Source organism: Chiloscyllium punctatum, chromosome 31 (assembly GCF_047496795.1).
Source record: "Chiloscyllium punctatum isolate Juve2018m chromosome 31, sChiPun1.3, whole genome shotgun sequence".
Classification (NCBI taxonomy): Eukaryota; Metazoa; Chordata; class Chondrichthyes; order Orectolobiformes; family Hemiscylliidae; genus Chiloscyllium; species Chiloscyllium punctatum.
The window spans coordinates 73,276,592-73,300,638 of record NC_092769.1 but is presented as its reverse complement, the minus strand read 5'-3'; the positions used below and the strand labels follow the sequence as shown (position 1 = coordinate 73,300,638).

The window sequence follows — 24,047 nt, the reverse complement described above, 5'->3', positions numbered from 1 at the left end:
CCAGGATTGGGGCAGCATGGGGTTAGATACAGAGTAAAGCTCCCTCTACACTGTCCCCCATCAAACACTCCCAGGATTGGGGCAGCACGGGGTTAGATACAGAGTAAAGCTCCCTCTACACTGTCCCCCATCAAACACTCCCAGGATTGGGGCAGCACGGGGTTAGATACAGAGTAAAGCTCCTTCTACACTGTCCCCCATCAAACACTCCCAGGGTCGGGGCAGCATGGGGTTAGATACAGAGTAAAGCTCCTTCTACACTGTCCCCCATCAAACACTCCCAGGATTGGGGCAGCATGGGGTTAGATACAGAGTAAAGCTCCCTCTACACTGTCCCCCATCAAACACTCCCAGGATTGGGGCAGCACGGGGTTAGATACAGAGTAAAGCTCCCTCTACACTGTCCCCCATCAAACACTCCCAGGATTGGGGCAGCACGGGGTTAGATACAGAGTAAAGCTCCTTCTACACTGTCCCCCATCAAACACTCCCAGGGTCGGGGCAGCATGGGGTTAGATACAGAGTAAAGCTCCCTCTACACTGTCCCCCATCAAACACTCCCAGGATTGGGGCAGCACGGGGTTAGATACAGAGTAAAGCTCCTTCTACACTGTCCCCCATCAAACACTCCCAGGGTCGGGGCAGCATGGGGTTAGATACAGAGTAAAGCTCCCTCTACACTGTCCCCCATCAAACACTCCCAGGGTCGGGGCAGCATGGGGTTAGATACAGAGTAAAGCTCTCTCTACACTTTCCGATAACTCATCCCATGCATTGGGAGAAGAAGAGATTAAATGAAAAGCTGCAGGAGGCTTTTGGTGCATTATTATTCCCTATGGATGTGCTGGGAGCTGGGATGCAGGTTTGTGAGAGTGACCTGGTTTTGGTGGGTGGAGGTGAATTGACATTGTGCAACTTTAAATAGAATCACACGTAAACGTGTCAAATAGCGGGGACGAAATCGATCTAGACGCTGTGGGACAAGAAGTACTTTCTTGGAGAAGCGAGAATGAGTGAAGGAGATTGGATATTTAAAAAACGTTAATGAAAAGTGGCTATGCCGCTTTAAGAGGGCGGGGACGGATGTGACGTCGTTGAAAGTGGACGGCGGGGTGAAGGGTCGACCGGAAGTTCCGGCCATCTCGCCTGGAGCCGACGTCTTTTGGGCCGGGAGTGTGAAGGGGGTCGTCCGGTTCTCGGGAGCGCGCAGAGCTCGTGTCCGGAGGGAAAGGGGAGCGCGCCTATCGCACGACCGCCCCCGCTGAGCTCCTTTTGAGCAGCGCGCTGCCCGCATCGCGGTAACCCGAAGCGCGTGCCCGAGTCGAGTCTGAAGAGGCGCGCGCCCTGTCACCCCCCCCCCCCAACCGCGAGAGATGTAAGGCGCGTCCCCGCGCTCGGTGAGACCCACACACACACACACAAGCGCGCGGACGTTTCCATCCCTGCGCGCGCCAGGGGTTTGGGTGCGCGTGACCGACATCCCGGGAGGCGCGCCACCCCGCACGGGTGCGCCCCCGCGCGCTTTCCAGGGACGTCAGAGTATTAGCGCGCGCGCGCGCGCGCCCGCACTCGCGCCCACGGGTCTGCTTCGAGCGCGCCTCCCAGTCTGGGCAGAGCGCGCGCCCAACGGCTGCTGACTAGGCGCGCGCCCCAGGTCGGGGCGCCCCCCTAGTGCGCGCGCCCGACTGTACTCAGAGCCCGAGGGAGGGGGGGGGGGGGACACAATGGGATCGTCCAAGAAGCACCGGGAGAGGGAGCGGGGGGGAGGAGGAGGAGGGGGAGGGGGTGGGGGAGGGGGAGGGGGGGGTGGGGAAGAGTCCGGCCGCCACAAGAAACACAAACACAAGGAGCGTAAACAGAGGGGGGGCAGCCGGGAGAGGGAGGGCCGCCGTCACCGGGACAGGGACAGGGACCGAGACCGGGACAAGAGACCCCCACCCGCGCCGGCCACTGACAGCCAGGCGGAGCGCCGGCCCAAGAAGGAGAAGACCGAGGAGACTGGTAGGTCAGAGACTGGCAGGGGGACCCCTCGGGGGGGGGGGGGGAGTCTGGGGGGGTGGGGGGGGGGGGGGTTCTGCAGACCCTGGGACCGAGCAAGGCTTGTTGGGGGGGGGGGGGGGGTGTTCTGCAGACCCTGGGACTGAGCAAGGCTTGGGGGGGGGGGGGGGGGTTCTGCAGACCCTGGGACTGAGCAAGGCTTGGGGGGGGGGGGGGGGTTCTGCAGACCCTGGGACCGAGCAAGGCTTGTTGAGGGGGGGGGGGTGTTCTGCAGACCCTGGGACTGAGCAAGGCTTGGGGGGGGGGGTTCTGCAGACCCTGGGACTGAGCAAGGCTTGGGGGGGGGGGGGGGTTCTGCAGACCCTGGGACTGAGCAAGGCTTTTGGAGGGGGGGGGGGTCTGCAGACCCTGGGTTGAGGTTTACACTTGGGATGCAAAGGGGTGTGAGGGTGACGAGGAATCGGAGTCTCTCCTCTAAGAGGTGCCAGGACAACGTATCCCCTACCTGCACCCCATTGGAGTGAGGTTGACCCAGACATAGTGCCTCCAGATGAGAGGTTGGGCACCAGGAGGTGGATGCGGGTCTTTCTGGTCAGCAGCAGCAGGAAGGGGTGTGCCAGTGCAGTGTGGGTGTGTCCCTGCAGCAATGCTCTGGCCAATTGTCCCAAGGGCTTTTGGGCATTCTTGGATTCCAGGTGAATTGTGGGTGTAGGTGGTTGTGGTCAGCAATTGGGGTTTTGCTGTGTACCCAGTAACCCTCTTCAAACTTTCCCATTGTTCTTACCTTCAGCTCCTGGAACCAAGTCCGGTGGTGCGAGCGCCTCACTGAGCATCGAAGAGACGAAGTGAGTGAATTTGCTGCTGTCACAGGCCGTTCAGCCCTGTCGATCTGTGCTGGTTGTCATGGCAACATCAGAGGAACAGGGCGGGTGGTGGGCTGTCCTTCTGGAGTACCGTGGCCGAGGGAGCGCGGCGCGGTCGGTGCGTCAGCACTGAGGGTGCTCCAGACTGTTATACTAAACTGAGATTCCATCTTCCCTATTGTTTGTTTTTTAAAAAAAATCCACGGCCGTGGGAAGCAAAACGGGGAGGTTAACTCGGTGTCCTTGGGGAGTAGTGTTCACTCGCCACCCAGCATTTGGGATACAGCTGACCCCGGGGTGGTCGTGATATCCTTGTTTGTAGGAACTTGCTATGCGTGGATTGGCAGCCTGGCGCACTTTAGAATTACTTGATTGGCCATGAGACATTTGGGGACATCCCAGGATGTGACCGGCATTTATCGAAACGTAAAGTCTTCCGATCTAACTCTTCTTTGTTCTCCACAGCAAGCTGAGAGCCAAACTCGGGCTCAAACCCCTGGAAGTAAATGACTCGAAAAAGAGTGAGTCCAATTTCTTCTTAAAGCCACACTGCTGTGTAGGGAGACGGGTTCAGTATGATTTGTGGAGCCAGAATGGAACCAGGGCTACAAGAGACTTCAGTGACCTGGAGAACTGGGGGCTCTTACAACAACAACAGAGGGTGGAGGGGAGAGGTTAGACTTGCTTGCAATCGGGGCAAGGACTGAAAGATTAGTTCTACTGGCAAGAGGGTCAGCCCCTCGGGGCGCAGGCTGAAGCGAATCAGTAAAGAGTGGGAAATGAAACTTTTATTTTAATGTGGAGAGTCGTTGTGAACTGGGATGTGCTATTGAAAGGGGGTTGGGAGCAGGTTCTGGGGGAAGTTTAAGATGGCTGGGGGCACCGGATAAATGATTGACCTTAAACAGCCCTGATTGTAGGGCTGTGGGTAAAGTTGGGGGGGGGGATGCTGGGGTTAACTGAATTGCACTTTCAAAGTCGGACGTGCACTGGCCGTAAATGGCCCCCTGTGTTGTGTGAGAATGAAGGTGAGGTAGGTGCCATCTTTGGGGTTGGAAAGCCCTCTAAAGGAGAGGAGGCCAGTTGTTTTTCAGATCCTGATGTTGCTGTGAGGATTTGGAAAACGGAGCGAGTGTCTCGCGGTCCGAACTAACATCAGACACAGCCTTTTTGCCTTCTCCTTTGGATTTAAAGTTGACGGTTCCACATCTCAGAAGGCAGCAGTGCCCCACCTCTAGACCAGGGGGTCATGTCAAATCCTTGCTCCAGAGGCTTGGGGCCATCATCTTGGATGCCCTGCGGTGGAGGGGGGAGGTGTTTTAGGTGAGACCCCTTTCACAGTAACGGACCTCTGGAGGTGCGGAGAATCCCCACTCCCCGCGATTATGTTCTCCATCAGGTCACTGACACTCTGTGGGATCTTGCCATGCGACTGCCACCCTCGGGGATTTCCACGCATCAGCAATGACTGTACCAGAAGAGGGGAGGGTAGTGTTGGCTGGTGACATAGGGAGTTGCTGTGGTAACACGTTCTCTCTGTCTCTCTGCAGCTGAGGCCGGAACGAAAGAGGACCCAGTTGTGGTCCCAGCCATTAACCCCATCGCCATGAAGCAACAGGAGGACATTCGGGTGAAACTTGCTGCCCTGAAGGAGAAACGTCTCCTGAATCAGAAGCTGGGGTAGGTCACGTGTGAGACCCTTAGTTACCCTGTGTCCCTGGGGACTGAGCTGCTCCTAGCCAGCCCCTGGTGGGACACTGTATGGATTGTTCTGCTATAACACGTGTTTTGTCAGCACAAATTGGCTATACTGTGATTGACGAATTGTGGATGCCATTTGGATAATGCTAACTTTCTACTGAACGGGATTGGCAATTTTCTGTTAGGGATCTTCGACAGCGCGAGGTTGTAGAGGACCACAACTGTTGCGTTGTAGCAGAACATCCTGTCAGAGAAAGAAAAGACATGATAGGAATGTACCAAAACTTGTGAAAGCTGTGGGCACAATGCTGTATCTCAGCGCCTGTGAAACCCACCCACCATGTGGGTAAGTTTCAACAGCGAGATTTGAAGCTAGTTTCCTGGAGTACTGTAATTATGACCACTCAGCTTCCACACAACGCCCCCCTCCCCTTGCCACCCTGGACCCTATTTCAGCTGGGAACTCCTCTGGGGTATTGCAGAGCGAGCAGATGAGGAAGGGGGAGCCTGAATGAGACTTCCAGGAATGTTTCTCGCTGAGGTGGTAACAGTTATGCAGCCGTGATCGTGGGTTTAGCATGGCATTGGTGCTCTGTCTAGGGTTGTCGTCTGCTCCTTCTCGATCTGTTTCCTTGGCGTTCTTCTCTCTGAAGTGGGTTCCATTGACTTCCACCTTCTGGCGGGAAGGGGAAAGAGGGAAGTGCAAGGTCCTCTCCAGGCTGGAGTGGGAATTGGAATGTCTAGTCTGTGTCGCTCCGAAGTGTATGTTCACTATTCAGCTAGCTGAGCTGATACTAGATTAGAGTGGTGCTGGAAAAGCACAGCAGTTCATGCAGCATCCGAGGAGCAGGAAAATTGACGTTTTGGGCAAAAGCCCTTCATTAGGAATAGAGCTTTTATCTGAGCTGATACTACACCACCTGGGACAAAGCGGTTCCCACCACATCCACAAGCATCCACTCTCTTCCCCCACCGACGCTCAGTAGCAGTAGTGTGTACCATCTACAAGAAGCCCTGCAGCAACTCACTCATAGATCATCAGGCAGCCCCTTCCAAACCCACCACCCCTTCCATCGAGAAGAAGAAGGGTGGTGGATACATGGGAACACACCCCCCTGCAAGTTCCCCTCTGAGCCCCTCACCGTCCCGACTTGGAAGTGTATCGGTGTTGCTGGGTCCGAATCCTGGAATTCCCTCCCCTGTGACATTGCGGGTCAACCCATAGCAGATGGAATGCAGTGGTTCAACAAGGCAGCACACCCCCACCTTCTCAAGGGGCAACTAGGGACAGGGCAATAAATGCTGGGCCCAGCCAGAGAAGCCCACAAATGGATCAAAAATAAAACTGTGAAGCGCTATTGGGCTACAGTACATTTGTTTATCCATTTTTGGATGGGGCATTGCAAAGCATTCATTGCCCTTGTTGGATAAGTGCAACTCCACCAACTCTCGAGAAGCTTGACACCATCCTGGACAAAGCAGCAGCAGCAGCCCTCCTCCCCCTCTCCAAGACCCCAGCCTCAATTGGCACTCTGTACAAATTCCCTGCCTCCACCAGCTGGCGCACAGTGTCTGCACGATGCTCTGCAACTATTGAGCAAGGCTTCTTCAGGCCCACCATTCTCCCCATCCAGAGGGTAGATAGATGGGAACACCAGCAACTGGGAGGTCCCCTCCCAGCGCACACGCACCACCCCCGACGTGGAAGGATATAGGCCACTTCTTCAGTGTCGCCGGGTCCAAGCCATGGAACTCCCCTCTCCTCCTAGCGCTGTGGGTGGAACCACCCCCCGTTGAGGTACTACAGCGGTCCAAGAAGGCAGCTCACCGCTGCCAGGTACTTAAGCATTTCTACCTGCCTGCTCCAAACCCAATGAAGACAGAGTGCCCCTTCTCACCTACCATCCCAGCAGTCTCTGCATCCTACCATCCCAGCAGTCTCTGCATCCAACACATCATCCTTAAACACTGCCCCTCCCACCACCCCCTTTATCTGCAATTCCCCCTTACATTCAACCCCACTCCTGAAGAAGGGTTACCCCAAAATGTTGACTTCTCCACCTCCTGATGCTGCCTGGTTTGCTATGTTCCTCCTGCCTGTCCCTCCTGATGCTGCCTGCCTTGCTGTGTTCCCCCCAGCCTCCTGCCTGTCCCTCCTGATGCTGCCTGCCTTGCTGTGTTCCCCCCAGCCTCCTGCCTGTCCCTCCTGATGCTGCCTGCCTTGCTGTGTTCCCCCAGCCTCCTGCCTGTCCCTCCTGATGCTGCCTGCCTTGCTGTGTTCCCCCAGCCTCCTGCCTGTCCCTCCTGATGCTGCCTGCCTTGCTGTGTTCCCCCAGCCTCCTGCCTATCCCTTCTGATGCTGCCTGCCTTGCTGTGTTCCCCCCAGCCTCCTGCCTGTCCCTCCTGATGCTGTGTTCCTCCAGCCACCTGCCTGTCTACCTTGGATTCCAGCATCTGCAGCTTTTTTTTTTGGTCTCTAGCCAGGTACTCCAGGGGTGGGGAATGGGCGGGGCTGCGTTGTGTGGGACGAGTTAATGAGATGCGATTGTCTTAGTTGCACGTTTTTGACTTGCTCCTCTGTGTGTGTGTGTGTGTGTGTGTGTGTCTCTCTCTCTCTCTCTGCGGTGCAGGAAAGTGAAATCTCTCGGCGATGATGATGGCTGGCTGGATGATGCCGTGGCCTGGGTGGAGAAGAGCAGGAAACTGCAGAGAGAGAAGGAGATGGCCGAGAAGAGGGTAAGCAGGGGTTTGCACCTCACTCTGCGCTGCACCCATTTGTCCGGGAACGTAAAACCAACATCGGGCTCAGCAGGCACTGGCACGAAAAGGTCACCCGAGTGAAGACTGCACCTCAGCCATTACAGGGTGGCACGGTGACTCTGTGGTTAGCACTGCTGCCTCACCGCGCCAGGGACCTGGGCGCGACTGTCTGTGTGGAGTTTGCACATTCTCCTCGTGTCTGCGTGGGGTTTCCTCCGGGTGCTCTGGTTTCCTCTCTGTCCAAAGATGTGCAGGTCATCTTGGCCGTGCTAACTTGTCCCATAGTGCCCAGAGATGTGCAGGTTATGGTGGATTGGCCATGCTAAATTGTCCCATGGTGCCCAGGAATGTGCAGGTTATGGTGGATTGGCCATGCTAAATTGTCACATAGTGTCCAGGGATGTGCAGGTTAGGGTGGATTGGCCATGCTAAATTGTCACATAGTGCCCAGGGATGTGCAGATTGGTCGAATTAGTTAGGGGTAAGTATTGGGGAACGGACCTTGGTGGAATAGTCTTCAGAGGGTCGATGTGGACTTGTTGGGCTGAATGGCCTGTTTCCACACTGTAGGCATTCTGTGATTTTACAGTATCGGGTATGGCCTGCGTTATGCAGATCAGCATTGGCGGTGGGATTTGACGGTCCCCAGAATATCGTGATTGTTAATGATCATTCAGCCACTGTCTCCCACTCTGGAAGCTCTGCTTTCCTGCAGAATCTCCCCAGGAATTCTCAGCTGACAAGACTAGGGATTTTGACCCTTGGGCGTGAGGGTGCAGATAGGGAAGGAGCCCCACTGTGATAAAGCCGGGTTGTTGACTGCGCCGAACAGTGTGTTCATCTGATTAACTGGGCCCCTTGCACACAGGCCAAGCTTCTGGAGGAAATGGATGAAGAGTTTGGCATCAGCGACCTCATCGAGGAGGAGATGCAAACCAAGAGACAGGTGAGGGGACACTCGGTGCTTTCCAGGGGAGGATGCTGTTGGCTCTCACAGTCTGGATGAGACCAGTTTCTTTAAAAAAAATAGAGGGTAGTGCTGGGCGTCAGTTAAACGGGTGGATATCCGTCGTAGGGTGAGGAGATGATGGTCCATACACCATCTCTGTAAGTCATAAACGGGGCTGGACAGGGCTGGGATCCATGTGGTGAGTGAGCACTCGCTTTATCTTGTGATTGGTGGATATGGCTGTGAAGAATAAATGAATGGGAGGTGTCAGTCTCCAACCCCGTGCTGTCCCTGTCGTGGAGAGTGTTCGATAGGGGCGGTGTAGAGGGAACTTCACTCTGTATCTAACCCCGTGCTGTCTCTGTCCTGGGGAGTGTTTGATGGGGGACAGTGTAGAGGGAGCTTTACCCTGTATCTAACCCCGTGCTGTCCCTGTCCTGGGAGTGTTTGATGGGGGACAGTGTAGAGGGAGCTTCACTCTGTATCTAACCCCGTGCTGTCTCTGTCCTGGGGAGTGTTTGATGGGGGACAGTGTAGAGGGAGCTTTACCCTGTATCTAACCACATTTGCCCAAACAGCTGGTGAGCTGCTGTTTGGTTGGATGTGCTTCATGGGCCCTCCTGTCCAGACTGGCTCACCCAGAGCCAAGCTGAAGATGTTCCCTTAAGTAACCACACCAGTGGCAGGAACAGCTCAGTGCTGTCAGCACCGCGCCACAGACCCTTCACCTTCTCTGTGGCCAATACATCTTCCTTTGAGTAAGGAGAGCAGCCCCGCTCTCGGTATTCCAGACGTGGCCTCACCGCGGCTCTGAGAATAATAGTAAAATACAGTGGAGGAGCTTGTTGGAAATCTGAACCAAACAGGGAAGCACCTGGCGGCATCTGTGCAGAGAGAGCGAGAAACAGCGTTAACGTGATGGGTCTGGTCTGATTTCAGCGCAGTTGTACGCTCTAGTGTGCAAAGAGTTCACTCGTTTCTGTGTGAGAACAGGCCTAAGCTAGTGGCAGGGGAGAAGAGTCGCTCTTGACATGGGGGGAGGTGATGTCCTAGTGGTATTATCACTCTGCTATTAATCCAGAGAGGTGAACGTGCAGATGCTGGAGATCAGAATCTAAATTAGAGTGGTGCTGGGAAAGCACAGCAGGTCAGGCAGCATCCGAGGATGAAGGCCCGAAACGTCGATTTTCCTGCTCCTTGGATGCTGCCTGACCTGCTGTGCTTTTCCAGCACCACTCTAATCTGGACTATTAATCCAGAGACCCAGGTCATGTTCTGGAGACCTGTGTTCCAAGTCCCACCCATGGAATTTAAACACAATTTAAAAAAAAAGAAATTGGGAATGAAGAGTGTAATGAATCCATTGTGGATTGTTGGGAAAAGCCCACCTGGTTCGCTAATGTCCTTCAGGGAAGGGAGGGTCTACACATGACTCCAGACCCACCACAACGTGGCTGAGTCTCAATTGTCCTCTGGGCAGTTAGGTATGGGCCCTTAATGCTGGGCCCAGGCAGCGATGCCCTCACTCTGAGTACGTTTAAAAATGGCAGCGTGCACCAGCTAGGCTCTGCGACAGTGGGGCAGTCGGGGTTCGAGCATCCCAAGAGGGACCAGGTGGTCGCATCGTGTCAACTGCTAACTCTCCCACACCCCTCCTTGTCATTTTCAAGTCCGCCTACACGTCCCGGGACCTGAAGGGACTGACGGTGCAACATGATATCGAGGCCTTCACAGAAGGACAGTCAGTGGTGCTCACTCTGAAGGACAAAGGTAAATCGCTACCTCAGTGTCACACCTTTTTTTTTAAGAGTTAAAGCAGCTCGGTCAGTGTTGGGGGTGTGCGCCTTCACCCCCAGGCGTGTGAGAATCCGTCACCTCGGAACCCCCTGAGAGTTACTGTCGGAACGAAACTTTCACCGGGTAAGCAGTTTGCTCGAGTCCCGGCACATAACGGCCGGGAGGTAACAGAATGATGGGAAGGGGCTGAATGGCCTCCTGAGAAACAGCCGATGATGAGATGGCAGCATTCTGAGGGCTATTGGGGTGAAATTTTTTTAAAAAACACTTGGAGTGGATAAGGAGCAGGAATATTTCGAAGGTGACCGTCTGAAGAATGGGGAGAGAGGGGAACAGATTCTTTTTGTTTCGATGGTTCATTCAGACGGCAGGAGGGGGGGTGGGAGAGTGTCTGGCAGCTTCAGAATTGGAGAGATTTGCAGAGGGTTGTTGATCTACGCCCGGGTGGATTTGGAAGTGAGTTATTTCCAGAGAGCGAGGGATGGGGTGATGGGGCAGAGTTGGGGGCTCCCCTCCCGTTGAGAGAGCCGGGACAGAGGGCGTGCGATGTGACCCATTTCTTGCACCTTTCTGTCCACCCCCACACCCTCCCTCCCATCTCAGGGGTCCTGGATGAGGAGGACGACGTCCTCGTCAACGTTAACATCCTGGATAAGGAGCGAGCCGACAAGAACGTGGAGCACAAGAAGAAGAAACCCGACTACAAGCCCTACGAGGAGGAGGAGAGCGTGGATGACATGGCAGTGGTGGGTTCCAGCGCACCCTCCCAGCGGGAGGGGGTCGCGCCTGAGGCAAGGGCGGTCCCCCTACCTCGGTGAGGGGGTTAGTGTAGGTAGGGGGTAAGGGGGCCTCCCTGTGGGTTGGCTGTGACCGGGGGCAGATTGATTTGTTTTAGAATCCCGACTGTGTGCCCAACCCATTCTGAGAATCTTACTTGACATCTTCCCCCTGACTAATGCACCTAATCTACACATCCCTGGACACTGAGACAATTTCCCACGGCCAATCCACCCTAACCTGTACATCCCTGGGCACTATGGGACAATTTAGCACGGCCAATCCACCCTAACCTGCACATCTTTGGACTGTGGGAGGAAACTGGAGCAAACCGTACAGACACAGGGGGAGAATATTAGATTAGATTAGATTACTTACAGTGTGGAAACAGGCCCTTCGGCCCAACAAGTCCACACCGACCCGCCGAAGCGCAACCCACCCATACCCCTACATTTACCCCTTACCTAACACTACGGGCAACTTAGCATGGCCAATTCACCTGACCTGCACATCTTTGGAGTGTGGGAGGAAACCGGAGCACCCGGAGGAAACCCACACAGACACCGAGAGAATGTGCAAACTCCACACAGTTAGTCGCCTGAGGCGGGAATTGAACCCGGGTCTCTGGCGCTGTGAGGCAACAGTGCTAATCACTGTGCCACCCCTAGTTTTTGTCAGTTGGTTATGTTTTTAAATGTTGTTGTTGTTGTTGTTGTTGTCAAGTTTAAAGGGAAGTCCATCCTGTCTAAGTACGACGAGGAGATTGATGGTGAGAAGAAGAAGTCATTTAAGCTGGAGGCCGGAGGGACCGCCGACGGATCGTGGGAAAAGGAGCTGCAGCAGATCCGGGAGACCCTCCGGAGCCAGGCGCAGACCCTCGACATGCCGCAGCTGAAGCTGGCTTCGGAATTCTACACCGAGGAGGAGATGGTGAGGCTGGAGTCGGGTAGGGTGAGGTGAGGTGGGGCGGGGGGAATGGAGTGGGGGCTGTGTGGGATGGTTCTGGGCAGCTGCCGACTCTCGGTGGGGGGCGGAGACGGTGCGAGCTCTGTGTTCTTTTATTCCCCTTTCTCTCGCAGGTTACGTTCAAGAAAACGAAGAGGAGAGTGAAGAAGATACGGAAGAAGGAAACAAGACTGAAAGCGGACGACCTCCTCGTCCAGGGGCACGAGAGCACAGTCACCGACTACGGCTCCAGGTGAGCTCCCGGGCACCAGCCACTCTCCCACTCCCCTGTGGCCTGTTACCTCATCCGACTGGGGCCACTTACCACCGTCCCTAACTACTCCTCAAACTGAGCAAGTCACCCGCCCGTTTCAGAGGGCACTTCATCATTCGACCTCATTGTTCTGGCTGTGCGGTAACTTACAGACCAGCCTGGCATTTTTTAACATCACAGCATGAGGGCTGCGCCCAGCATTTGTTGCCCATCCCTAATAGAGAAGGCATTTTCTCCAGGGTGGGTGAGTCCAGAACTAGAGGGGCGTAGGTTTAAGGCGAGAGGGGAAAGATGTAAAAAGGACCTGAGGGGTAACTTTTTCACACAGAGGCTGGTACGTGTGTGGAATGAGCTGCCAGAGGAAGTGGTGGAGGCTGGTACAATGACAACATTTAAAAAGCATCTGGGTATATGAATAGGAAGGGTTTAGAAGGATATGGGCCACATGCTGGCAAATGGGACTAGATTGGTTTGGGATATCTGGTCAGCACGGACTAGTTGGACCGAAGGGTCTGTTTCCGTGCTGTGCATCTCTATGGCTCTCATTGCCCAGAGGGACAGTGAAGAGTCAAACACATTGCTGTGGGGTCAGGAGTCACGAGTCGGCCCAGACCAGGCAAGGACAGCAGTTTCCTTCCCTCAAGGGACATGAATGAACCAGGTGGGTTTTTCCTGACAGATTCCACCGTCTGTCGTAGTGGGGTTCGAACCCGGGTCCCCAGTGCATCACCGGGGTCTCTGCTTTTAACAGTCCAGCGATTCATACCTCTAGGCTGTCTGCCTCCCAAAAGATTTTCTTCCCTCGAGGGCCAGATGGAGTTTGACAATAATCGTGCTTAACGTACGAAAAAAAGTTCGCGCAATCTCGGACAATACTGACTGGAGTTCAGAAGGAGGAGGAGGGATCTAATTGAAGACTGAATAACCCGGACAAAGATTTTGGGAAGATGTCTCCTATTGGTCGGAGAGACTAGGACCCAAGGGCAACAGCCTTAGAGTAAAGGGAAGACCCTTTGGAACAGAGATAAGGAGAAACTTCTTCAGCCAGAGAGTGGGGAATCTGTGGAATTCACAGCTACAGAAGGCTGTGGGGTCAGATCATTGAGTATATTTAAGACTGAAACCGAAAGGTTAATTGGGGTCAAGGTTTATGGGAGAAGGCAGGAGAATGGGGTTGAGAAACGTATCAGTCATGATTGAACAGCTGAGCAGACTCGATGGGCCGAATAGCCTAATTTCTGCTCCTGCGTCTTGTGGTTTTGGAGTCACCGTCTCTAAGATGAGCATTTGCTAATTTAGTTCAAGTTCCAGGAGCTGTCACAGTGGGGTTTGAACCCACGCCCCTGCGCCTTAACCTGTGCATTACTTGTCCGGTGATATTACCCAGGGCAGCTTCCAATTCGAAGGTGGGCGTAAAGATTCCAACTCCTGGGAGGTGTGAGGCATTTACTCTGACGTGTCTGCTCGTCCTTGACAGGGAACGTGGCCGAGGTTGGAAGTTCCACGGTGAGGCAGAGGCAGAAGGCAACACGGAGCAAGCAGAGGCAGCCACCCCAGAGGTACAGTCTGTGTCGGACGACATCCGTGTGGAAAATATGGACATCAGTGATGGTACGTCCGAATGGGGAGAGCGATCGGCTTTCACTCTGTAAACCCTTCTCATTGTCGTCCCTGTAATCCACCCCCTCCACTCCTGGCTGGTCTTCTCCATTTTACCCTCCTGTGAGCGTCAGAAATGTGCGCCCTCCCCACCACCATCCCTCTGGTCACTGAACTGCAGCTGCCTCCAACTCTGGCACTGTTAGGTTGGGTGAATCCAAACCTAAAGGGCGTAGGTTTAAGGTGAGAGGGGACAAGGTTGAAAGAGACCTAAAGGGCACCATTTTCACACCAGAGGATGGTGCATGTATGGAATGAGCTGCCAGAGGATGTGGTGGAGGCTAGTACAATGACAACATTTAAAACGCATCTGGATGGGTATATGAATAGGAAGGGTTTAGAAGGATATGGACCTCTTGGTGGCCGGCATTCACCCTCCAATTGTATGGCCCTACCTCAGTGCTGACTCTGACTGTGCGGCGCCCCCTCAGCGCCGACCCTCTGTGCAGCGCTGAGTTAGGTCGAGTGGTTTTGTGCTGCTTCAGGATGTGCGGGGAAGGCTCCCTACCATGACTTATCTGCACGGTGTGTTCTCGCCCTCAGATGAAGCCCGAGCCCCTGACTCCCCGGTGGCCATCGAGGAGGACGAGGCTGAGATGGAGCTGCAGAAACAGCTGGAAAAGCAGCGACGCCTAAGACAGCTCCACAAACAGGCGTCTGACAAGGTGAGGCCGGAACCATTGCTGTCAGAGAGGGGCTGTACCATCTCCAAAGCTCAGAGAAAGTGTTCTGGGATCTCCCTGAGGGGAAAGTAGGTTGCTTATGTACCTGAGCATCCCACCCACCACCCTTCCCACCCACCACCCTTGAACACCAGCTAAAGTTCCTCTTGTGGAGGACTGCTCAGGTCCCATGCAGGATGACTCTCAGGACTGAGCTGGCTCAGGATCAACATACACTGGCTCAATGGCTTTGATACATACACACTGGGAGTAGGCCATTCAGCCCTTCAACCCTGCTCTGCCGTTCAATAGGATCAGGCCTGTTCTGCTTGTGGTTTCTAATGAGGGATGTGCTAGTGTCGCACAGCGGGGTTGCAAGAGTGAACCCCAGGATGAAGGTCCTGTCGTGTGAGGAGGGTTTGAGGACTGGGTCTGTACTCAATGGGAGCTCAGAAGGATGAGGGGGAATCTGATTGAAACTCTCAGAATACTGAGAGACCTCCATAGAGTGGAGGTGCAGTTGATGTTTCTCAGGACACTTTTGGAAAACTGCGTTCAGTTCTGCTCACCTTGCTACAGGAAAGATGCTGTGAAACTTGAAAGGGTTCAGAAAAGATTTACAAGGATGTTAGATTAGATTAGATTAGATTCCCTACAGTGTGAAAACAAGCCCACACCAACCTTCCGAAGAGTAACCCACCCAGACCCATTTCCCTCTGACTAATGCACGTAACACTGCAGGTACTTTAGCACAGCCAGTTCACCTGAACTGCACATCTTTAGACTGTGGGAGGAAACCAGAGCACCCAGAGGAAACCCCACGCAGACACAGGGAGAATGTGCAAAGTCCACACAGGCAGTCGCCTGAGGCTGGAATCGAACCTGGGACCCTGGTACTATGAGGCAGCAGGGCTAACCACTGAGCCGCCATTTGAGCTACAGGGAGAGGCTGAATAGGCTAGGGCTGTTTTCCCTGGAGCGTCGGGGGCTGAGGGGTGACCTTATAGAGGTTTATAAAATCATGAGGGGCTTGGATAGGGTAAATAGACAAGGTCTTTTCCCTGGGGTCGGGGAGTCCAGAACTAGAGGGGCATAGGTTTTGGGTGAGAGGGGAAAAATTTAAGAGACATAAAGGGCAACTTTTTCATGCAGAAGGTGGTGTGTGTATGGAATGAGCTGCCAGAGGAAGTGGTGGAGGCTGGTACAATGACAACATTTAAGAGGTGTCTGGATAGGAACATGAATAGGAAGAGTTTGGAGGGATATGGGCCAGGTGCTGGCAAATGGGATTTGATTAATTGAGGCTATCTGGTTGACTTGGACGAGTTGGGCCGAAGGGTCTGCTTCCATACTCTACAGCTCTGTCTCTCTAAGAGAAGAAACTAGGAGGTTATGGCTTCTGAGTGAAGGGGTGACCCTTTGGCACAGAGATGAGGAGGAATTTCTTCGGCCAGAGGATAGGGAATGTGTGGAACTCGTTACTGCAGAGGGCTGCGGAGGCCAAGTGATTGTATTTAAGACAGAGAGAGGCTCTTGACTGGTAAAGGGATCAAGGGTTACAGGGTGAAGGCAGGAGAGTGGGGTTGAGAAACATCAACTATGATAGAAAAGTGAAGCAGCTTCTAGTAAATGGTCTAATTCTGCATCTCCATCATCCGGTCACCTCCACGTTGCTGTCTGTCCCCCTGCACTGGTATTACCTCTGGCTCCATTGTTCCCTTCTTGACCCATCCTTAACAATGTTCAATTAATTCTCGTCCAGTACTCTCTGGGGGGAGTTCCAAATATTCCCGATGTATAGCTGCAACGAGACCTGGGCGTCATGGTGGAACAGTCTCTGAAGGTTGGCGTACACGTGCAGCTGACAGTGAGGCATGCTGGCCTTCATAGCAGGAGGATTTGAGTATTGGGGGAGGGGTGTCATGATGCAGGTACACAGGGCCTTGGTGAGACCGTCCCTTGACTATTGTGTGCAGTTTGGTGTCCCAGTCTGACGAAGGACGTTCTTACTATTGAGGGAGTCCAGCGAAGGTTCACCACAGTGACACCCAGGATGGCAGGACTGATGTATCAACAAAGATTGGATCGACTGGGCTTGTGCTCACTGGAATTTTGAAGAAGATGGGCGGGGGATCTGATAGAAACGTGTAAGATCCAGATGGGACTGGACAGGGCTAGATGTGAGAAGAATGTTCACAGTGCCGGGGAGGTGCAGAACCAGGGAGTCGCAGTCTTGGAATCGGGGACTGGGATCAGAGCCGTGGTTCCACGCTGTCGGGTCGCAGCAACAGGTGACTTCGGGAGATCGTCCCCCCACTGATTGAAAACCGAATCCTTCCTCTGCCAGGTTGTCGACATTGCGAAGAAACTGAAGTCAGACCGCAAGGACGAGGACGCAGACGAATTGGAAAGAAAGGGCCTGATTGTCTTCAACGCCACGTCGGAATTCTGCCGGACGCTCGGAGAAATCCCAACCTACGGGCTGGCTGGGAACCGGGAGGAGCAGGAGGAGTTGCTGGTGAGTGAGTATAGTGCAGAGGGAATTTTACTCTGGACAGCACAGAGAGAGCTTTACTCTGTATCTAACCCCGTGCTGTCCCTGTCCTGGGAATGTTTGATGGGGACGGAGTACAGGGAGCTTTACTCTGTATCTCTTTCCTGGGGAGTGTTTGGGGGACAGTGTAGAGGGAGCTTTACTCTGTATCTAACCCTGAACTCCCCCTGTCCTGGGGAGTGTTTGATGGGGGACAGTGTAGAGGGAGCTTTACTCTGTATCTAACCCTGAACTGCCCCTGTTCTGGGGAGTGTTTGATGGGGGGGACAGTATAGAGGGAACTTCACTCTGTATCTAATCCTGAACTCCCCCTGTCCTGGGGAGTGTTTGATGGGGGACAGTGTAGAGGGAGCTTTACTCTGTATCTAATCCTGAACTCCCCCTGTCCTGGGGAGTGTTTGATGGGGGACAGTGTAGAGGGAGCTTTACTCTGTATCTAACCCCGTGCTGTCCCTGTCCTGGGAGTGTTTGATGGGGGACAGTGTAGAGGGGGCTTTACTCTGTATCTAACCCCGTGCTGTCCCTGTCCTGGGGAGTGTTTGATGGGGGACAGTGTAGAGGGAGCTTTACTCTGTATCTAACCCTGAACTCCCCCTGTTCTGGGGAGTGTTTGATGGGGGACAGTATAGAGGGAGCTTTACTCTGTATCTAACCCTGAACTCCCCCTGTCCTGGGGAGTGTTTGATGGGGGACAGTGTAGAGGGAGCTTTACTCTGTATCTAACCCCGTGCTGTCCCTGTCCTGGGGAGTGTTTGATGGGGGACGCTGTAGAGAGAGCTTTACTCTGTATCTAACCCTGAACTCCCCCTGTCCTGGGGAGTGTTTGATGGGGGACAGTGTAGAGGGAGCTTTACTCTGTATCTAACCCTGAACTGCCCCTGTTCTGGGGAGTGTTTGATGAGGGGAGAGACAGTGTAGAGGGAGCTATTTTCACAGTTAAAAGAAGGAGCATAGACAAGGAGGAGTGTGTTTGACTAATGCTAGCATCTCCCTCACTCTCTCTGTCCAGGATTTTGAAGTGGAGAATAAGGAATTATCGGACGATGAGATGGAGTTGGACCGGGATGAGACAGTGGGCTGGAGTACGGTGAATCTGGATGAGGAGAAGAAGCAGCCGGAGGTGAGTTGAATCAATCCCGTATTGAGTGGGGGGGGGGGGGTCTGGGCGGCCACACAATTCTGGTCTCCCTGCTATAAGAAAATTGTGAAACTTGAAAGGGTTCCGAAAAGATGTTGCCAGGTTGTTACAGGGAGAGGCTGAATAGGCTGGGCCTATTCTCACTCCAGCGTCAGAGGCTGAGAGGTGACCTTATCGAAGTTTATAAAATCATCAGGGGCATGGATAGGTAAATCGCCAAAATAGTCTTCCCAGGGTATGGGAGTCTAAAACTAGAGGCGAGAGGGGTAAGATTTAAAAGGGACCTAAGGGGCAACGTTTTCACCCAGAGGATGGTACGTGTGTGGAATGAGCTGCCAGAGGGTATGGTGGAGGCTGGTACAATGACAACATTTAAAAGGTATCTGGTTGGGTATGTGAATAAGAAGGGTTTGGAGGGCTTGGAGCAAATGCTGGCAAATGGGACTAGATTTGGTTAGGATATCTGAACAGTATGGACCAAAGGATAGGTTTCTGCGCTCTGTAACTCTGTTTACTCACTTGTGTTGTTAGTTATCCCAAAATGCATCACCTCTCACTTCTCTCTCTCTCTCTCTCTCTCTCTCTCTCTCTCTCTCTCTTTCAGTTCTCAGCCACATCCACCACTATCCTGGATGAGGAACCCATCGTCAACTGCGGGCTGGCAGCTGCTTTGCATCTCTGCAGGAACAAAGGCAGGTGCATCGACCAGGGAGTGCCACGAGCCCCCTTCTCTGCTCACGTGGGTCTGCGGAGGTGACACACTGCAGACAGACACAGGACTTCAACTGGATGAGGAGAAACTGAGACTGTTCTCTGCAACGGGCGGGGGGGGGAGATGTTGGATTGAATCAAACTGTTCAGAATCACGGGGGGGCGGCTTGCATCAATTCAGTGAGGTGTAACGGTTTCCAACAGCAACATGGTCTGGGGCCAGAGGGACACCGATTGGATGGGGCAGATGGGAGTGTCTAACCCACAGAGCTGTTGTGATGTGGAACGCTCTGCCTGACATGGCGGTGGAAGCAGTCTCGTGGGGATTGGGGGGTGGAGTTCGGGAAATACAGGACGGGGACAACAGGTGCTGGGATGATTGGGGAGTTGCCGCCAAGCCCAGTAGGGCTGAACGGTCTCAAGTGCCACGCGATGCTAGGTGGGTCTCCCACCCACCCTCACCCACCACCAGCCCCCCCCCCCCCCCCCCCCCCCCCCCCTCGCTGGTGCTGGCCAATCGGGCATTGTTAGAGGGGAAACCATACCCCCCCTCCTGGTGGGCACTGTGTGCCCGTTGTTGCAGAGAGAGGGTAAATGGCAGGCTGGGAGGGAGTAGGGCAGCTCTCGGAAGCAAAAAGCTGACCGTGCGGAGAGTGAAGTCACGGGACCTTCAGGGCGGGCAGTTTGGAGGGAGACGGGGATATGGCAGCAGGGGGGCGTGTGGGTTAAGGAGGAACTCTCCTCCAGTGTGACACACACACACACCCACAGGCATGCGCACACACCCCTCCAATGAACCCTGATAACTCCAGCTCCATCCTGTTCCAGGTCTCCTCGACACCACGATGCAGAAAGTCGCCCGAGTCCGTTCCTCAGCGAAGAGTCTCCCTTCGACAGTCTATGCCATTGAGGACAAGATGTGAGTAACCCATCGACAGGGTGTTGGCATGGAAAGGAGGGGAATGTGAGTCAGGGGTTTGGGCTGGGCACTTCCCCCACATTCCCGGGGAATGAATTACAAACCCCACAGGCCAGGTCAGCACTCACTGACATTCTCCCCCCCCCCCCCAGTTGAGGAAGTGGTGGTGAGCCACTGCCCTGGGAAGTTCCTGCAGTCCAACTTGTAGATGGTACACATTGCTGTGACTGAGCGTCAGGGGGTGGACAGAGTAAACGTTGGTGTTGACTGCTGGAGTGCCAGTCAAGCAGGGGCTGCTTTGTCCTTAATGGTATCCAGCATCTTCAGTGTTGTCGGAGCTGCCCTCATCCAGGGCAGGTGTAAGAAATATCCCCTCACCCTCCTGACGTGTGGCTTGTAGATGGTGGACAGGCTTTGGGGAGTCAGGAGGGGAGTTGGTCACTGCAGGACTCCCAGCCTCTGACCTGCTCTTGTACCATGTAATGAGGAGAAATCCAAGATTGTGGTCACCTCACCCCAATGAACAACCTCATCGCCCCCCTCCTGTGTCCAAATCCGGCTAATTGTTAATTCTAAATATTCGGCGCCGACGATATAACAGACTTGGGACTCGTATGTTCCTGTGGTCACACCGAACGGGTTAGTGTGTCTGATTGTGTGCTGCAATGGTCCAGGTTAATAGATGACAAGTACAGTCGGAGAGAGGAATATCGCGGCTTCACACAGGAGTTCAAGGAGAAGGAAGCTTACCGGCCCCCGATGTGAAGATTGATTACGTGGATGAATCTGGAAGGAGGCTGACCCCGAAAGAGGTAGGAGGCATATCATCGTCCCGGGGTTTGGAAAGAAACACACCATCCCACAACCCGCTCCAGGCCAATGACTCTGCTGTCAGCGCTGAGAGAGCGCAGCGCTGTCCAACCTTCCCTGGCCATTGTTACATCACTGAATGTAGATTCTCTGCACGTTCCCCTTGCTGTTTGCGTGTGCAAATCCACTGCCCCACGACAGCGCCAACCAGACTTTGGCAATACTTCCTCAGTCGTAAAATGTTCTGGAATGTCCTGAGGCGATGAAAGTCTCTTCAGAACCGCAACTCTGTCTTTGATGTTAAACAGAGATAAGTCCTGGTTTTATGAAGCTCCCTCTCTGATGGTTTTGTAAACCCGAGCCCTCTCTGCTTTTTCTGTTGTGTAACGTAACATTACCCAGTTCTGCCATGGCTAACCTCAGCAATGTAGAACCTGATTTTTTTTTCTCTTGTTATAAAGTAAAATAATTTGTGGGATATTGGTTTTTACAGTCCCAGAAAATGCCATCATAAACCATTGCAGTCTGTAGAGTCATACAGCATAGAAACAGACCCTTCAGTCCAACCAGTCCATGCTGAACATAATCCCAAACTAAACTAGTCCCACCTGCCTGTTCCTGGCCTATATCCCTCCAAACCCTTTCCTATTCATGTCCTTATCCAAATGTCTTTTAAACTTTCTAATTGTACCCGGACCCACCACTTCCTCTGGCAATCTCCACATGAACCACTCTGTTTTTTAAAAAAAGAAAAAATTGTACCTCCTGTCCTTTTAAATCCTTCTCCCTTTGACTTAAAAATAGTATTGAATTCCCCCCCACCCTGGGGAAAAGGCCTTTGTCAATCACCCTATGCATACCCCTCATGATATTATAAGCCTCCATAAGGTCACCCCCCCCCCCCCCCCCCCCAATCTCTGACACTCCAGTGAGAAATGTCCCAGTGTATTTTCATATCTCAAACGGTCTGTTCTCATCCTGGGTAAATCTCTTCTGAACCCTCTCCAGTTCAGTAATATCCTTCCTGTAATAAGGAGACCAGAACTGGACCCAGGCCTCACCAATGTCCTGTACAACCTCAACATAACATCCCAACTCCTGTACTCAAAAAGATGTGAGCAATGAAGGCAAGTGTGCTAAACACATTGTTAACCATCCCCACACTGTTCGGGAGCTTCCAGGATTTACACCCAGTGATGCTGAAGGAACGTTTCCATATGACAGGAGGTAGCATTCAGGCAAAAGTGATGACTGCAGGTGCTGGAGATCAGTCAAGTGTGTGGTGCTGGGAAAACACGGCAGGTCAGGCAGCATCCGAGAAGCAGGAGAGTCAACCGTTCGGGCAAAAGCCCTTCATAAGGAATGAGCTGTTGTGCCTGATACGTCAATTCTCCTGCTCCTCTGATGCTGCCTGACCTGCCGTGCTTTTCCAGCGCCACACATTCCTATTGCAGTAATATCTGCTGCCCTTGTTCTTCTGGACAGTCGGTGGGTGCTGCCAGAGGAATTGCTGCAGTGCATCCTGACGATGGTGCCCCGCTGCAGCCACCTGTTGTGTTAGCGGTGAAGGGGGTAACAGCTGAACGGTGGGGTACTGAGTGAACGGAGCTGCTCTGTCTGGGGCTGGAATGTACGCGCTGCTTCGCCGTGCACGTCCGAAGTCACGGTTGTCATGTTGTTTAAAAACCCAGGCATTCAGACAGTTGTCCCACCGGTTCCATGGAAAAGGATCGGGAAAAATGAAGACGGAGAAACGCATGAAGAAACTGGAAGAGGAACATGTGAGTCTAAATGTCTGTTTTCCCTTTTGACCCCCCCCCGGGCACGTGCACGCACACTGTCCCTAGCTGTCTGGACCTGAGCACCCCTACTGTATACGATTGAGGCATTGCTGCTGAGCCTGCCATCAGTTTGGGATCGGGGGTGGGGATCTGTCAGTGGTTTGTGTGTATGACCGAGCAGCGACCATCACTGGTTTTTCCCCCCACCAGCCCATCTCCCTTTCCCGGATAGGATCGCGCAGGGAAAAGGTGAAGTGATCCAACAGGATGTTAACTGGGCTGGAGGGAGGCTGCATAGGCTTGGGATCTTCTCTGAGACGTACAGCTTGTCCATGCCAACCAGATATCCCAACCCAATCTAGTCCCACCTGCCAGCACCCGGCCCATATCCCTCCAAACCCTTCCTATTCATATACCCATCCAGATGCCTTTTAAATGTTGTCATTGTACCAGCCTCCACCACATCCTCTGGCAGCTCATTCCATACACGCACCACCCTCTGTGTGGAAAAAGTTGCCCCTTAGGTCCCTTTTATATCTTTCCCCTCAACCTCCATCCTCTAGTTCTGGACTCACCCACCCCAGGGAAAAGACCCTATGGTGTAGTTTTAAGGGAAGGGGCAGGAGGCTTTGAGGAATTGTTTCACCCCGAGGGATCTGGAACTCGCTGCCTGAAAGGATATTGAGATGGGCTGTTGAAGCACCACAACGCAGGGCGGGGAAGAAACGCTGGATTGAAATGGACGGTTGCCAGCTGGTACAGACATGACGGGCCAAAGGGCCTTTTCCCGTGCTGTGGAAAGCCCACTGGAACCTACCTGCCCGCCCCCCCCCCCCCCCTCCTCCCCTGTCCAACAGGCCATCCCTTTTATGTTTTGTGTTTGTGCTTGTTTTAGCTGCTGAGAAAGATGAGTTCGAGTGACACACCGCTGGGAACCGTGGCCCTCCTGCAGGAGAAGCAGAAAGCACAGAAAACCCCTTACATCGTCCTCAGTGGGAGTGGGAAGAGCATGAACGTGTACGTGAGCTGGGGCGAGGGAGGGCTGCTGCTGTGATGATTGTTTCTGAAAGAATTCGGTTTTAAGGATGGATACAGGGTCATTGGGTGTTTATTTGACTGGTCCCTGCGGGGGGGGGGGGGGGAGAGGCTGAGTCAATTTTATTCATTCATGGGATGAGGGTGTTGCTGACTGGGCTCAGCATTTATTGCCCCATCTCTAATTGCCCATTACTGTGGGTCTGTAGTCATCCTCAAGGACATTGTTGAGAGGCAGGAGAACCCATCTGGTTCACCAATGGTCAGCATTAGACTTTTTAATTCCAGAAAATTTTTTTTGTTGAATTCAAATCCCACCATCTGTTGCGCCAGGATTTGAACCCAGGTCCCCACCTGGGATTCACAGTTCAGCGTAAATACCACTAGGCCATTGCCTCCCCCATTGGCTAGATATCCTGACGTGGGAGGCCATCGTGTTAGGATTCTGAAGGGGGGGGGGAAGGGAGGTAGGTGTTCAGTCATAGAAGAGGAGATGTTTCTCCACTCGCTGGTGAATCTGTACAATTTTCTCTCCTCCACCCCACAGTCTGTGGGCACTTCTTCATTGAATATGTTTAAGGCTGGGATTAGGGATTAGGTCTTTGGTCTCTCTGGGTGGGGAGGTTGAGGTCCAGGACAGTCACTGTGTGAGAATCTGACAGTCTCCTTTTCTCTTACAGAAACACAATAACGAAATGAGACTCCTGGACCCAA

The 24,047-nt window shown here is 53.5% G+C and overlaps 1 protein-coding gene across 1 annotated transcript; it reads left to right on the top strand.

The window, feature by feature from the left end:
• The first annotated feature begins 1,724 nt into the window (after positions 1 to 1,724).
• sart1 (spliceosome associated factor 1, recruiter of U4/U6.U5 tri-snRNP) lies at positions 1,725 to 24,047 on the top strand. Its single transcript, XM_072551246.1, is given in 21 exon segments — positions 1,725 to 2,001; positions 2,789 to 2,843; positions 3,327 to 3,382; positions 4,412 to 4,541; positions 7,193 to 7,298; positions 8,191 to 8,268; positions 9,942 to 10,041; positions 10,672 to 10,814; positions 11,569 to 11,775; positions 11,925 to 12,043; positions 13,542 to 13,675; positions 14,267 to 14,388; positions 16,733 to 16,903; positions 17,949 to 18,059; positions 18,682 to 18,769; positions 19,617 to 19,707; positions 20,382 to 20,460; positions 20,463 to 20,519; positions 22,209 to 22,298; positions 23,194 to 23,315; positions 24,014 to 24,047. Coding segments are annotated over 21 exon segments (2,355 nt in total). The 3' UTR covers positions 24,033 to 24,047.